Source organism: Coffea arabica, chromosome 2e, assembly GCF_036785885.1.
Source record: "Coffea arabica cultivar ET-39 chromosome 2e, Coffea Arabica ET-39 HiFi, whole genome shotgun sequence".
Classification (NCBI taxonomy): domain Eukaryota; kingdom Viridiplantae; phylum Streptophyta; class Magnoliopsida; order Gentianales; family Rubiaceae; genus Coffea; species Coffea arabica.
Window position 1 is genome coordinate 12,760,935 of NC_092313.1, and position 15,236 is coordinate 12,776,170.

Here is a 15,236-nt window from a genome sequence, read left to right on the forward strand (position 1 = left end):
AGAGATAAACAACATTCATTCAAGTGTACGTCCAATAATGTGGGTTAGCCCCTTTACATGTCTTTATTACTAATTAATCTGATCCATTTCCAAAAATACTAATTTAGTCCCCTAATATTTGACATGCATTAAAAATTCCCATTTTAATATCCTTTGCAAAAAGTTCGCAATTTTCAACTAATCCGGATTAAAATGCCCTCAACTAGTCAAAAATTGATGAGATAAGGGTCCAAATTGGTTTCCATGGTAATTACACGAGTGCGAAGCTGCGCAGACCTAGATGATCTGGACTGCTTAAAGTCTTGAAAGCAGTTGTTATCCGGAATGCAAAAAACCCAAAAACTTTTTAAGAGGTGTAAAGTGGAATAACCATCAACTAATAAACTGCCTCAGATCCTATCCCCTGCATCAAAGCTTGCTCAATGATCCGGAATAGCACTTCTAATTTGAGCTTATCACTAGCCCAAAAAAAAAAAGGGTACTAGTATCATATTTGTCCATGCATTCGGACGTAATGGACTATATATGTCAAATCATCGGAAAGACACAAGTCTTCTTTTTGATAGTGCTACAAACATGAATATACACATACCACTAGCAGGGTTTTCAGTGCGCGTACGGACAGTTGACTGGACTGATTGATGATATATTAATCGAGAAAGGTTCCGTTTCTTGGATTCCAACGCCATTTCGATTCAAAAAATAAAGCAAAAGATCAATGAAACCTGAGGCTTACAAAGCAAAACATTTCTTGGATCCAGCAAACACGGTCGAGAAAAAGTGTTTGATATAAAAAGTTACAGTCTGCTATCGACTTGGTCGGTGCAATTTGAACATTTCTCAAACCCCAAGTGATTTTTTAATCAAGCTGAGTCATTTTCTTGCAGAAACAACAGTATTCTAGTCTCTAGAGTAGCGTTTTATGATAGTCATACGCGTTTCCTGGATCATGTATACCACCTATTGTAGTAAAAACGTTGAGCATCCAAACTGCATAAAACCAAGAATTTGAGGACCACTTTCAAAAGGCAATTTTGAAGATTACCTAAGAACCCCAAAAAAGTACCAACAGTTTGCTACTTGAACATCCTCATGATTATTATAATATTTATACATTTGTTGCTTAGACATCATACTCTAGATCTGGCATGAGGAAACAAAGGCATAGAAGCAGAAGGCTCTGTTTAATTCAAATTTCAAAAGCTTTAAGAGGATCATTTGGATCAATGTCGGTTATGAGAGGAAGATCAGCCAGTAGAGTTTCCAGACTCAGGCCTTCTCCCTTGAGCTTTTCAACGACTTCTTCAAAAACAATCCTATTGCCCCGCTCAGTAAGGTGTAAGCCATCCCTAAAATAAAAATTGCAGCAATCATCACGAATATCAATACCGAATTACCAGTCATATTTAGTCTAAAACCATAAAGCCATCATGAATACAGGTGTTGGATCATATAACTTCATATATTGAAAAGAGGTCTATATCAGCATACAAAAATCTGACATAAATCAGGATAGCATAGATTAAAGACCATTGAAAGGGTCGGCCTAACAACTAAGTCATCATGTTATTCAAATTATCAACAATGATATAGTCTGGATACATTCAGAATACAGAATTTAAACGACGCAGGAAACAAATACCAAGAAGAGAGAAAAATCCCCGATATCTTCAATCAAAAAGGATGAATGCAAACTAAAATCAGCAGTCTACCTGCCTTTACATGCTATTATGGTTGCATGAGTAGTTGGAAATTAGATAGCTAACTATGACTCTGCCACCAGATGGTAACTAAAATTCTTTTACACATATAGTGATGCTGGAGCATGACTACTGGTGAAATAGTTCATAAACTTGGAAATATAATGAAAGAATACCAGAGCAAAGCAGTTTGCCAGCCAGGAAATTGCTGCATTTTGGTCCAGAGATCTATAGCAGGTGCTTCAAATTCGGCTGCAATAGAAAGACAAGCTTTGGCATAACTACCAGCTGCTTCATTTGTCCTCTCCGGCAAGCCCAGCTTGTTCTCACCATATGGATACCTGCATTACGAAATTACAGAATTTCAACTTTTCCAATGCTATCTAATTGAAATGTCAAACAACAACTGAAGTAGTACTACAAGAAAATGGACTGGAAAAAGACGAATGAAGATATGTGTATTCAAATAGACAGCACAATAAATCTCAAGATAGATCCTCACAAGAGTCGTGCTGCTTCATGGATAGGCGGAGGTGTGATTAGCAGAACATGAGTCCGAGGCCATCGTCTCTGAATCAACAAATTCAGATAAGGAACTACTAAGAACCTTGAGATGCATACATACATACATACGTACATACATACATACATATACACACACATATGTGTATATATATGTATCTCTGTATGTGTTTGTATAGAGTAATCTTTTCAATATTTTAGTGGAATGTGCCTCCCGAATATTCTTCATAAGCTTTTCATAAAGCAAATATAGTAAATCAATAAGAACAAAAAAATAAAATAAAATTTAGCTGCAAAAATGGCCTAAAGTATGAGCAAGCACCAAAAAACTTTGACTTGTAACATTGCCCTGCAACATTTGCTAGGCTATTAGATAGGCTTTCCTGCAAATTCGGAATAAGATGATATAGAAAGTTGCTAATGCAAGGGACAAAGACTGCAAAAATTTTCTTGATTCATGCAACCAACGTCAAGCTTATTGAAATAAAGGATGCCTCAAGTTCAGTAGCTTGACTAAAGACCCAATGACCCTAACTATTTTTGAAAACCACATTTAACCTCGACTTAATGTTCAATTCAAATTTCATTACGCACCTGAGCTGAATAAAGCATAGCTCACATATTTTTGGTTTGAGAGGCTACTAATTAATTTTGATCCAACCATATTGTTAGCTTTCTAAAGATCCTTCCAGGTTTTGATGTATACCATGGCAAAAATTATCATTGGATTTAAGGACACAAGAGATAGCAGACCAATTCAACTAATCTGTTTGTAGGCCGAAGATGCTCCAATTTGAAGTCAGACTCAACCGAAGAGTTCCAGAAAGTACAGTACAGTCACTCGTCTATTTTAAATTCATGATTCTAGAGACACTTGGTTCATGCCAAGGCCAAAAACAATCTTGTCACTAAAAAATTCATAATGCCATCAATGCCGGTTTTGTTTCTCAATTTGTCAAAGTTTCCATGCGCATCATGACAAGAGTAGTAGAAGAAGCTAGATGCAGCTCTATTCTTTGATGTGCTATCATGTCAATTCTAGCAAATCCATTAGAAGCACCATGAGTGACGACTAACGATATTATTAAGAGGAAGGACTTGTCAAAGGAAACAAAAGTAACCTTACAATGATGCCATTAAAAAAATCTTGCATTAATTATTGTCCAACAAAGACCTCTAATAAACCTCTTGGATGTGAAAACCTCACACTCTCAGGACATTAATTAATACTCATACAACAAGATCAAAGGCCTCACCTAAAAAGAAATGGCCCACAATTTGCAATAATTGGTAGACCCATATACCAACAATAAAACACACGAATTATTGATCTAACAAACAACTACAATTGACATGCTCCTAGTTTGAGATAGCAGATGATCGGTGTTTGTGATGTGATGCAACTGAGGCCCTTCAATCTAATGAAAATGACAGGGCACTCAATGCACTGCATTATTTAACTTTAAAACAGTAAAATCAGTCGAGTGGCAAAGGCCAATAGTGACAACTGGGCCTGATGCATGCATGCTTTCTCTGGCACATGCTCTTTCTTTTAAGGATGCTCCTAGACCCACCAGTCCAATATGACCAATTTGCGGCTTCACGCTTCCTGATTCACTTCTTGATAACCACTCACATAATATCCCCACTTCAATCCAAGCTCATTATTCAGCAACCAGAATGATATTCTAGCAAATATCAGTCTGGTTGCTGAGTAAACTGAGAAAATAAGCATATAATGAAAGCCTGCCATAAAGGATATTGTCGACATATCCAAAAGAAACCACACAGACACTTACCATAATAGTTCGGAGCTTGAATGTTTAGTGTTATTGGTGGACATCAGTCATATATAATATATATATATAAACATTTGCTCATGTGATAAAGATAACAGGTCATAAGATATTTTAAGGCATGGTATGTAATCAAGAGTCAGTTCTGGAAGATTACACATGCTATGCAAAAGAAAAGGCAAGAGACTAGGAAAGTAGAAGTGTACAACGAAATCTAAGCTATGGTTTGGTGGGAGTCAATTAAGATTCTTTTTCACCCGAAGGTTCTAATTATTAAGTTGAAAGAAAAACAATCTCTTAAGACAACTTGACATGATACTAAGTACATGTGATTTCCTAAGTAGGTGGAGTCAACAACAAAGATAATTCAGTGCATATATATATATATATATATATATATATATATATATATGTATGTATGTATAGTTTACTTCTCCCCTCTCCCTCATCCCCCAAAAAAAGATCGTACCTCGTAAGCCTCATAGTTTCTGATTGCAAGATGGAGTGGTAACTATTGACCTAAAACAGAGGAACAAAGCTTTAACGCACTTAATGTGGTCATGAAGTTCATCCTTTAGTAGTTACTATCTGCTAGGGAAAGACTTATCTGGTTGGATGCAAAATGCTTAATGTGTAGAGCATTTTGGCTTCTCCCATATTAGGATGTGAATGCAGGATCAACCGATACTTATTCAGTTGTTAAATTCCTTTTGCTATTATAAAAGATAATTAAAACAATCCGGTTGTACTTTCATTCTAAAAAGTTTTAGTTCTTCAATGGAAGTAAATGGACAAAAAATGAATTCAAAAGTGAGAAAACGGAAGGGTTCCCAGTCTCCTCTTCTAACGTTAGAAAGCTCTTCAGAAAGGAAACTCTATTCCTATGGAGAAGAGAAAAGCGTCATGAAAATTGACAGAGAAAATGTGTCAGAGTTTGAGTTCTCCTTCATACACAAAGAGGCACGAATTTATGCTAACCAAACTGTGCAGAACTCTAAAAACGATTTTTGACAAGTTCTATGGGAATGTATACTGACAAATACATATTGTTTCTAGATATTGACATACACTTCAGCATTTTCAACTCCTCCAAACCAATTTATAACTTTTTTTTTTTTGCACTATACCTCAATGAACATTATGTCACCAGGGTAATCCTTTTCAAACAAAACTTGCTCTTTTTCCAGCTTAAAAATGGACAGTAACACCATGTGGAGACTGGAGAGAGAGAGAGAGAGAAGCGGTAACATTCTCTTTAAAAGAATAGCTTCAAATCCCCATACAATATTATCAAGAATCATGATATGATACAATCCCTCATCTGCATGTGTGTGTGTGTGTGTGTGTGTGTGGGAGAAAGAGATACAGTCCAGCTAGGCAGTACCTTCAAAAAGGAAACGATGGAGCAAAGATTCTGCTTATACTCATCAACAGGTACGTGTTGGAAGGCAGCATGTCGATCAGGAAGGGAAGCATCATTTGCACCAAAGAACACCGTTACAGCCAAGGGTGCCTCTGCTTCCCCGACGCCACTGTCAGCCGCCGGTGCCGGAGGAAACACCTTGTCTATCACCTTCAAAGCCCACCTTGTATTGTACCCACCAAACCCTCTTACAACCATGTCTACCTGTATATCATTCAAGTAGTGTACTAGTAGCATTAGCAGTCTAGCACCTCAATTTGTTAATTGTATTTGTAAGTACATTGTATATGTTTAAATAGAAACTTACCCTTCGAGAAAAATGGTTGGTAAGAGAAGCACCCCATCCTCCTCCAGCAAAAGAGGATTCAGTGATCGAGTCACCAAAAAGATAAATCTTTGGTCTCATTTCTGTCAGAATCTTTGTAACAGCCTGAGAAGTATGCTGGAGAAATTTGAACTAATGGGAATTAATGGTGTAACAAACACAAACTAACTCTTCGTTTGCTCATATACAATGTTTTAAAACTCGGACCATTAATTGAACCGGTGAGGTGTTCGGATCGAGATTCAATCGGTCGGACCGATTCAACCCTGATTTAATAAATTTTTTAAAAAATAATTTATATAAATATATATGTACAAAATAAGACATGCATTGGATTAATTTAAGATTTTATATGATGAAAAATATAATACTTTCAAAGAAGATGGATTTTCACAAATAAATTTTTTAAATTATAAGTTGAAACAAATAATTTTCATCTCAATCTTAATTGAATTTACCAAAAAAATATTGTTAAATTCAACTAAAAAATGCCACAATATTTTGAAATTATACAAAACTCACATCTATGAGAATTAGACATTGTGAATTTGAATTCTAATTCAATTTTTTGATATTTAGAAATTGCAACTTAAAAAAAAAAGTTTTGAGTTTGGAGGAAGTCAAGAAAAGAGAAAATACAAATACAAACTTGATAAGAGGCAAAAAATGAGAAGAAAGTGAGTGAATGTCGCATTTAATGATTAGTTTTTAGGGTTAAGAAAAACATTTTCAAAAAATGATTAGTTCTTTTAAAAAAAATTTTCAATTTAATAGATAAAAACAAAAAAGTTGCCAGTTCAATCCGGTTCGTACGGTTTGCATGATTTGAATAGTTCAATCCAATTTTTTAGTATAATCAATCCAAAGCATGAATCGGATCGGAGCCAAACGGGCCTGTCCGATCCGATTTTTTAAACACTGCTCATATAGAGAGAGCTGTTGCGCTGGGCTGGCTGCTACTAAAGCGTTGATATTTAACACACACGCAAGGATGAGAGACGGAGACAGTTCCAGTGTGATCGTGGTCAATTGTGGTTCCATCCGCAATGCACAAGGCGTCCACGTTTTAATTACTCTGTCGTCTTTTACAGTTTTACGGAATGGATGTTGGTGAGTAATTAATGGGTGTCACTACTCATTAGGGGGCTGGTGACACTGTCGGAGCTATGATTTTCATGCTAGAACAATTTTTATTCAAATACTAATATTATTCTCAATCAATCAACCTCATGTATTTCCATTGATTTTGTTGGAGCCCATTGTCTACTGATTTCTCTTTTGCTTCTTTTTTCACATTAATGCAGCAACAAGATTTTTTCTCTCATTTCCCCTCCCATTCCCACCTTCAAATCTCTTTACATCTTTCCTATTATATAATTTCTTTTCATTTTCTTGAAACCTTTGCAAAGTGTGGTTCAAGACCTTTTGTATCATATTTTTCTCCGCATCACTCTTGCTATTTGTCCATCACTATCAATAAGTTTTCTCTCTTTTTTTCTTTTCTTTTTTGGTTTTATTCCATTATATTTTCTATCAAATAATCTTTGCCTTACAGGTTTTTGGAATGATCATAAATTTTGATTAAATTTGGGATGCAATTTTGTTGCAATTATAGTGAGATTCAGGTTCTCATCTTTTGAGTAATTTTTGTTGCAATTATAGCACTATTGTACATTTTTTGTTTTATTTTCCTTTTTTTTTTCAATTCAATCCCATACTAACAAATTATAGATTCTATATAGAGTTTTTTTTTAGCTTTTGTATTACTATGAATTTGGGTTCAATTATAGATCATGAGCAAGTCTTGTGGTTTGTTGCTTGCATAGGAGTAAATTTGGAGTTGTTCAATTATTATATGAAACTTAACTTCAACATGTGTCCGTATTTATTAATAACTAGATTAAAGTAATTTTAAATTGCATTATGTTCTACATCCCATAAATATTGAAGGAAAAGTGTGTCTACATTTTTTCAGATTATTTTCATATGGATTGTTAGTTGTTTGAGTTAAATTATGTTGTCATTGCAAAAATAATTTTTAAATATAACTTTGAAAATATAAAAAAGAGCATTTTAAAGCAAAAAAAATTACAATATAAGAAAATATTATGTTAAAAAACTCAAAACCAAATCAGTGAGTTGCGAAAATAATTGATAAATAAATTAAAGAAAAAAAAAGGAGAAGGCAAACTAGTTAATTAATTAGAGAAAAAGAAGTAATTAGTGGACAATGAATCCAACAAAATCATTGAGAATATATGGAGTTGACTAGTCAAAGGTAATGTTGGTGTTTGAATAAAACTTAATCTGGTAGAAAGATTATGGCTCTGGCAATATCACCAGCCTACTCACTAGTATAAGTATAGGTGTTAATTTTTTGGAAAATTAAAATTAAAAAGCAAAGAATGGATAAATATAAAGAAAGGTAACATTTGTTAAGCGTATAAATTTGTATAAGGGATATGATATATGTGTACTAATGAATATATCTACTAATCCAATATAACTTCTCTCTCGAAAATAATTTCACTCTCTCTAGAACTATTTTCTTCTCCTTGTCTCTAGAATTACTTCAATCAAAATCTCCTTCAACTCTCACATGAGAAAGAGACCAGACAAAAGATTTGGTCTTCGATCGCCCTCTCCTATGGGGGGGGGGGGGGGGGGGATTCCTCTCTCTAGTTTTTTAGTTTCTTTTGTAGAAATAAATACTCTCCTACGGTAATTGAATAAGAGTTTCATCTCTTCTAAGATTTTCTCTTGTGAGAGTGCTCGAAAGGCACCGATTAGATTTTTTTTTAACCGAAGCACTTTAATGATATTTTAATATCACAATATGTTCTGCTGTAATTACTTTATTGAGGGATAAAAAAAAAAAGAAAATTACGAGTACTTCAATCGATGAGTATTAATTTTTTTTTTTTTTTTTTAGAACTGCAGCTGCCACATTAGGCTTCATGAGGCATTAATGAAAGAAACCATAGTAAATCCAATTCACATGGACTTTTATAATAGATCTAGGCATCTCCCGGATAAAACCATTTATTGGAGCAAGAAAATTATGGATCCAAATATATCGATCGAATTAGTGTAAAACCAAGAATTTGAGGACCACTTTCGAAGGCAATTGTTAAGATTATCAAAAGAACCAAAATAGTTACGAACAATTTGCTAGTTGAACTTCCTCATGATCATGATAAAGAGTATAATATTTATGAAGATATGTATATGTTTGTTGCTTTAGACCTCATACTCTATAAGTAGCATGATGAAATAAAACGCACAGGGGCAGAAGGTTCTGCTAAATTCAAGTTTCAAAAGCTTGAAGGGGATCATTTGGATCAATGTCTGTAAAGAGTGGAAAGTCAGCTGGCAGAGTTTCCAGCCTCAAGCCTTGTTCCTCGAACTTTGCAACGACTTCTTCAAAAACAATCCTGTTGCCCCGCTCAGTAAGGTGTAAACCATCACTGAAATCAAAGTTTAAGGGGAAAAAAAACGGTTATTGTGACAATTACTGCCGAATCACCTGTCATATTTAGTCTAATACAGAGGTTGGATAATATAAAAAAGAACACTAATTTCATAGTATTGCAAAGAAGTTTGTATCAGCATACAAGAAAATGTAACAAAAGTTTCAGGGAAGCATCCTGGCTTTTCAGAATAGAGGATTTGGATGAACGACTATCTACAAGAGAAAAATCCCAAACTACCATCAAGAGGAAAATCAGGGATATCTTCGATCGAACGGGACGAATGCAAATTAAAGCTAGTAGTTTACCTGCCTTTTCCTGCTGTTGTGATTGCATTAGTATTTGGAAAGTAAATCCACAAGTATGATTTATCCGCAAGATGGAAATATAGAATTCTTTTACACCTTCAAGGATGCTGAAGCATGACTCAAGATGAAATTGTTCATGACACTTGGAAATGAAATGAAAGAATACCATAGGAAAGCAGTTTGCCAGCCAGGAATTTGCTGCATTTTGGTCCAAAGATCTATAGCTGGTGTTTGACATTCGGATGCAACAGAAAGACAAGCTATGGCATAACTGCCAGCCGCTTCATTTGTCCTCTCGGGCAAGCCCAGCTTGATCTCACCATATGGGTTCCTGCATTTTTAACGAACTTAAAGAATTTCGAGCTTTTCCAATTCTATCTATTTGTTATGTCAAACAACATTCAAGGATATAGTATAAGAAAATAAATTCAAAAAAGATGAATGAACATTCGTGTACACAAATAAACAACACAATAGAGCTCAAGATAGATGCTCACAATAGGCGTGCAGCTTCATCAATGGGTGGAGGTGTGATCAGCACAACATGAGTCTTAGGCCATCGTCTCTGAATCAACATATTCAGGGAAGTGACTAATAAGAGCCTCAAGATACAAGAAAAAAAACATATTAATGCAAAAACATAGAGCCATATTTTCCGTATTTTCCTGGAAAAATGCCTTCCAAAAGTTTTTGCATAGCTTTTCATATAGAGAGTTTTTGTAAATCACACAAGAAAGAACACAATTTATCTGAAAAATCACATAAAATAGAGACGGCAACCAAAAACTTTTGAGGTGTAACGTTCTCCTGCAACATTTCCAAGCTATTAGACAGGTTTCCCTCCGTATTTGGGAATAAGACAGTATAGAAATTGCTAATGCAAGGGAGAAAGAGTGCAAAAGTGTTCAGTAGCTTTACTAAAGATCAATAACCCTATTTTTGAAAAGTTCAGTCAACCTTGACTTAAGTTCAAACTTCATCACCAAGATAGCAGAACGAATAATAGCACGCTTATATTTGGCTTGAGATGATTACACAAATTACTTGGGCTACCATTTAATTTCTCTTCAACTGTATCGTTAGCTTTCTGAAGATCCTTTACATCTTGGTGTTTAATAGACAAGCATTATCCACTTGGAAACGACACAAGAGACAACAGACCAATTCAACTATCTGTTCTCGAGCCGAAGTTGCTCCATTTGGAAGCTGGGCTTTACTTTTCACGTTAGACTTGACTCAACTGAAGACTTCCAAAAAGTAGAGGACACTTGCCTAAAAGGAGTGATAACTTTCGGGATTCATGATTCTAGAGACACTCCATTCTTGCCAAGGTCAAAAATAAAAGGTAAAGAATATTGTCGCTTGAAAATTTTTTCTGCCTATCATGCCCATTGATTCTTAATTCGCCAAAGTTCTCGTGCACATCATGACAATGGTAGAAGAAGATAGATACAACTGTGTTCTTTGATTTGCTATCATGTCAAGTCTAGCAAATCAACTAGAAGCACCAAGGGTAATGATATTATTAAGAGGATGGACTGGTCAAAGGAAACAAAAGTAACCTTACTCAATGCCATTAAAAAAATCTTGCATTATTGGCCAACATTGAAGACATCTAATAAACCTATAGTATGTGAAACCTCGCATACTTAGGACTTCTATTAGGACTCCTAAGACAAGATCAAGGGCCTAAACTAAAAGGCATTGGCCCACAATTCAGAATAATTGATAGATCCATCTACCAACATTAAAAAGATAGAATGATTGATCTAACAAACAATTGCAATTAACATACTCCTGACTGGAGAGAGAGCAGGTGATCAGTGTTTGTGATGCAAAATGCGACTAAGGCATTGCCTCTCAATGCCGGAGTAAAGTAAAGGCTAACGAAAATGACAGGGCACTCCATGCACTGCATTATTTAAATACAATTTAGTAGTAAAATCATTCCAGTGGCAAACACCAATAGTGACCCCTGGGCCTTATGCATTTATACTTTTTTGGCACCAGCTCTTTCTTTAAAAGATCTTCCTAGACCCACCAGTCCAATAACAGCACGTTGTGGCTTCACGCTTCCTGATTCACTTCTTGACAACTACTCACGTAATATCCCCACTTCAATGAAAGCTCATCATTCAAAGAGTTGATATTTTATGTTTAAACAAATATGAGTCTAGTTGCTGAATATACTTAGAATAGAAGCATATACTGAAAGCCTGCAATGAGGAAGGAGAATATTGTTATATGCAAAAGAACCATACAGATACTTTCCATAATCGTTCAAAGCCTGAATACTTATTGTTATTGGTGGACACCAGGAATATAATATAAACCAAGATATTAAGATAAAGATAACTGGTCCACTTCTGATACATATGTAATTAAGATATTTTAAAATATGGAAACCAAGATATTTGGAAAGAAGAAGAAGATATTTTAAGGCATGGTAATCAAGAGTCCGTTCTGGAAACTACACATGCTATGCAAAAGACTAGGAAAGTAAAACAAAACCTGGGCTATGGTTCAATTGGAGTTGATTGAGATTCTTTTTGGTTCCGAAGGTTCAAATTATTCAGTTCAAAGAAAAAAAAAATCTCTTAAGACAACTTGACATGATACTAAGTATTGTTTGATTTCCTAAGTTGGTGGAGCCAACACAAAAAGTTAGTCAGTGCATAAAGTTCATTTTCCTCCCACATAGTGTCAGCCTCATAGTTTCTGATTGCAAGCGGAGTACGTAGAAAGAATTGGCCTAAAACACAGGAACAAAGCTTTTATCTACTTAATCTAAGAACGAAGATTATTCTTGGTTGATTATTATTTCATGAGAACATTTTATGTGGTTGGATGCAAATTGCTTAATTTGGAGCATTTTAAATTGCCATGTCAGGTTGTCAATGCAGGCTTTTTTTTAACTATTGTAAAAGATAATTAAAACAATCCAGCTACCTAGAAAGAATAAACTGTTAAACTTTCATGCTAATAAGTTTTAGTTCTTCAGTGGAAGTAAATGGACAAAAAATGAAACTGAAATTTGGAAAGTAAGTAGATCGAAGGGTACCTAGTCTCCTTTACTGGGATTAGAAAGATCTATATAAAAGAAACTCTGTTCCTACGGAGAGGATAAAAACATGACGAGAATTGACAAAGAAAAACTCTACAAACAATTTTTGTGAAGTTTTATCTGTCCTTTACGAACTGGTACTTAAAAAAATTTCAAATTGCTTCTAGATATTGATATAAAACATTTTTCATTATACCTTAATGAACATTAATACAATATGGTCATCTTTTTCATACGAAATTCATATTTTTCCAGCTTAGAATACATACTAACACAAGAGACAAGATAACTAGATAGGTATTCTTTTGGACTAATGGTATCATGACTGTGTGTAGTTGGTGTATTTGCTATAGGAATTTGTTTATCAACATACCAACAAAGCACGTTGAATATTGTTGGTGTATTCCAATTCTTGTTGAACAACAACAATACTCTCTTATTGCATATCTAATGCTATAACAAACACATCAATTGTATACAGCCGGACCAACCTGTAATTGTACCTACCCTAGTCTTTCTATGGAGTATTATTTTTCCTTCGCAGCTTTCTTCATCAAGAAAAGGAAAATGAACATGTGCCAGATGCATCATAGCACAGCAAATTTAAGTCCAAACCACAGTACCATCCCCCAACTAATCTTCAGCAAAGATCATCAGACAAAATCAAGACTGACTTTTGAAGAATAGCTACAAATCCCCACAGTATCAAGGAATCATGATATGATTCTCTCTCATCTGCATGTGTGCGTGTGCGTGTATGAGTTTGGAGAGAGATATGGTCCAGCTAGGTGCACGTGTACTGGCTCCCGATTTGTTTTTGGGTTGGGGGGGGGGGGGGGGGGGAGTGAGGGCGGTCGTGTTGGGGAAATACCTTGAAAAAGGAAAAGATGGAGCGAAGATTCTGCTTATACTCATCAACAGGCACGTGTTGGTAGGCACCATATTGATCAGGAAGACAAGCATCATTTGCACCAAAGAACACCGTCACAGCCAATGGTGCCTCTGCCTCTGCTTCGTCGCCGCCACTGCCAGCCGCCGATGCCGGAGGAAACGCCTTGTCTATCACCTTCAAAGCCCACCTCGTATTGTACCCACTAAACCCTCTCAACACCACATCAACCTGTTGTGCGTATACAACATTCAAGTGGTAGAGTATAAGCAGTTTAGCATTAGCACCTCATTTTGTTATTGATTTTGGTGAAGATAATCAATTATGTAAGGATATTACATATGTGTACAAGAAAAACGAAGCTAACCCTGCGAGAAAAATGATTGGTAAGAGCAGCACCCCATCCACCTTCAGCAAAAGAGTATTCAGTGATGGAGTCACCAAAAAGATATATCTTTGGTCTCATGTTTTTTTGAGATTGAAGGTTGTAAATGCTTGAGAAGTAATGGGAATTAATGGTGTAACAGGTGACAGGAAGGGGATGCTTGAGAATTAAAGCGTAGAAGGCAGAAAGCTGCTTCGTTGGGCTAACTGCTACCAAAACAGTGTATATTTTACACGCACACGCGTACTGCGGAGAGAGGCAGAGAGTTTTGGCGTGTTTAAATCGGACACGGCCCAAACGGTTGTCAAGAAAATCATTCGGCCAGTTTTGTATAAAATACACAAGAAGTGATTTTGTATGTATACGGTGTAATTTATTTTTAACAATATGTAACTATAGAATAAAATTTTGTAGATCCCATACATAGTGTGAAAAACGATGTACAAGATATAATTTGGATCTTTTTTTTTTTTTTTTGTCAAATCTTGATCATGAACCTTCAGGAGAATCAGAACCCCTCATCTGTTTAAATCACGGGCAAGCGTGGTTCGACTCTTCGCAGCTACAAAGACTTTTAAGTGTCTTTGTTGTAGGGCGGGAGATCAGGGGTTCAATCTTTATCTTCTATCATCTACCACTAATATATGATTTCTCCAAATTCAAACAGGTATATAAAACACCCATTTGGTTGGATGGTATTTTAATTTCCGCTAGTTGGATCCTCCCTTAAATAGGTTAATGTAGAAGTAGGGTTCCGATAATAGTTCAATTTAGGGTTCCGATAGTAGTTCAGTTTCGTTGATTCTCCTGGACCCTATTTGTTGGGCCCTCTCTTTGATAGGTTAATATAGGAATATGTTTCGATGATAGTTCATCCCCGTTGGTTTCCCTTGATCCAATTGGACCCCCTAGATAGGTTGGTGTGGGAGTACAAGTAGCGTGAAAAGTTCGACCAACTATTTATGAAGTATGAACAAGGCATTTTTTTTTCCTTTTTTTGATAAAAAAAGGCTACTTCGTCTTAAGTGCCTAATTTATTTTATTTTTTTGGTATAAAACTACGGGCAATTAATTGAAATTGAATTAACCTGAATTCCATCACCAGACGCTACCAGCTCACTTCACATTGATAAACCATCCGATGGTGTCACATGTGCTCAACATCCTATAGTTTTTCTGGTATGAAAAATGACCATTAATAAATAAAATTGAATTAATCAGTCAAATGGTGTCACATATATTCAATTTGACTTTTAGTTTGTATCGTCTGATCCAGATTAGAGTCTTGATTTATACTTTCTTTGATAACATCGAAAAAATCTCATGTTACATCACTAACTTTATTGAATATATA

At 35.4% G+C, this 15,236-nt stretch overlaps 2 protein-coding genes across 2 annotated transcripts; both read right to left on the reverse strand.

Annotated features, from left to right (window-relative positions):
- Window positions 1-1,072: 1,072 nt before the first annotated feature.
- On the reverse strand, window positions 1,073-5,898 carry LOC113731030 (GDSL esterase/lipase At5g45920-like). The gene is made up of 5 exons (XM_027256066.2): window positions 5,749-5,898; window positions 5,403-5,645; window positions 2,203-2,270; window positions 1,877-2,041; window positions 1,073-1,349 (listed from the first exon to the last, which is right to left on the reverse strand). The coding sequence occupies exons 1-5, from the start codon at window positions 5,845-5,847 to the stop codon at window positions 1,190-1,192; spliced, it is 735 nt and encodes a 244-aa protein (XP_027111867.1). The 5' UTR covers window positions 5,848-5,898; the 3' UTR covers window positions 1,073-1,189.
- Window positions 5,899-8,933: 3,035 nt separating this feature from the next.
- On the reverse strand, window positions 8,934-14,148 carry LOC113731031 (GDSL esterase/lipase At5g45920-like). Its single transcript, XM_027256067.2, has 5 exons — window positions 13,865-14,148; window positions 13,480-13,728; window positions 10,042-10,109; window positions 9,711-9,875; window positions 8,934-9,233 (listed from the first exon to the last, which is right to left on the reverse strand). Exons 1-5 carry the CDS (start codon window positions 13,961-13,963, stop codon window positions 9,074-9,076), a joined length of 741 nt encoding a protein of 246 aa, XP_027111868.1. The 5' UTR covers window positions 13,964-14,148; the 3' UTR covers window positions 8,934-9,073.
- Between the last annotated feature and the right edge of the window lie 1,088 nt (window positions 14,149-15,236).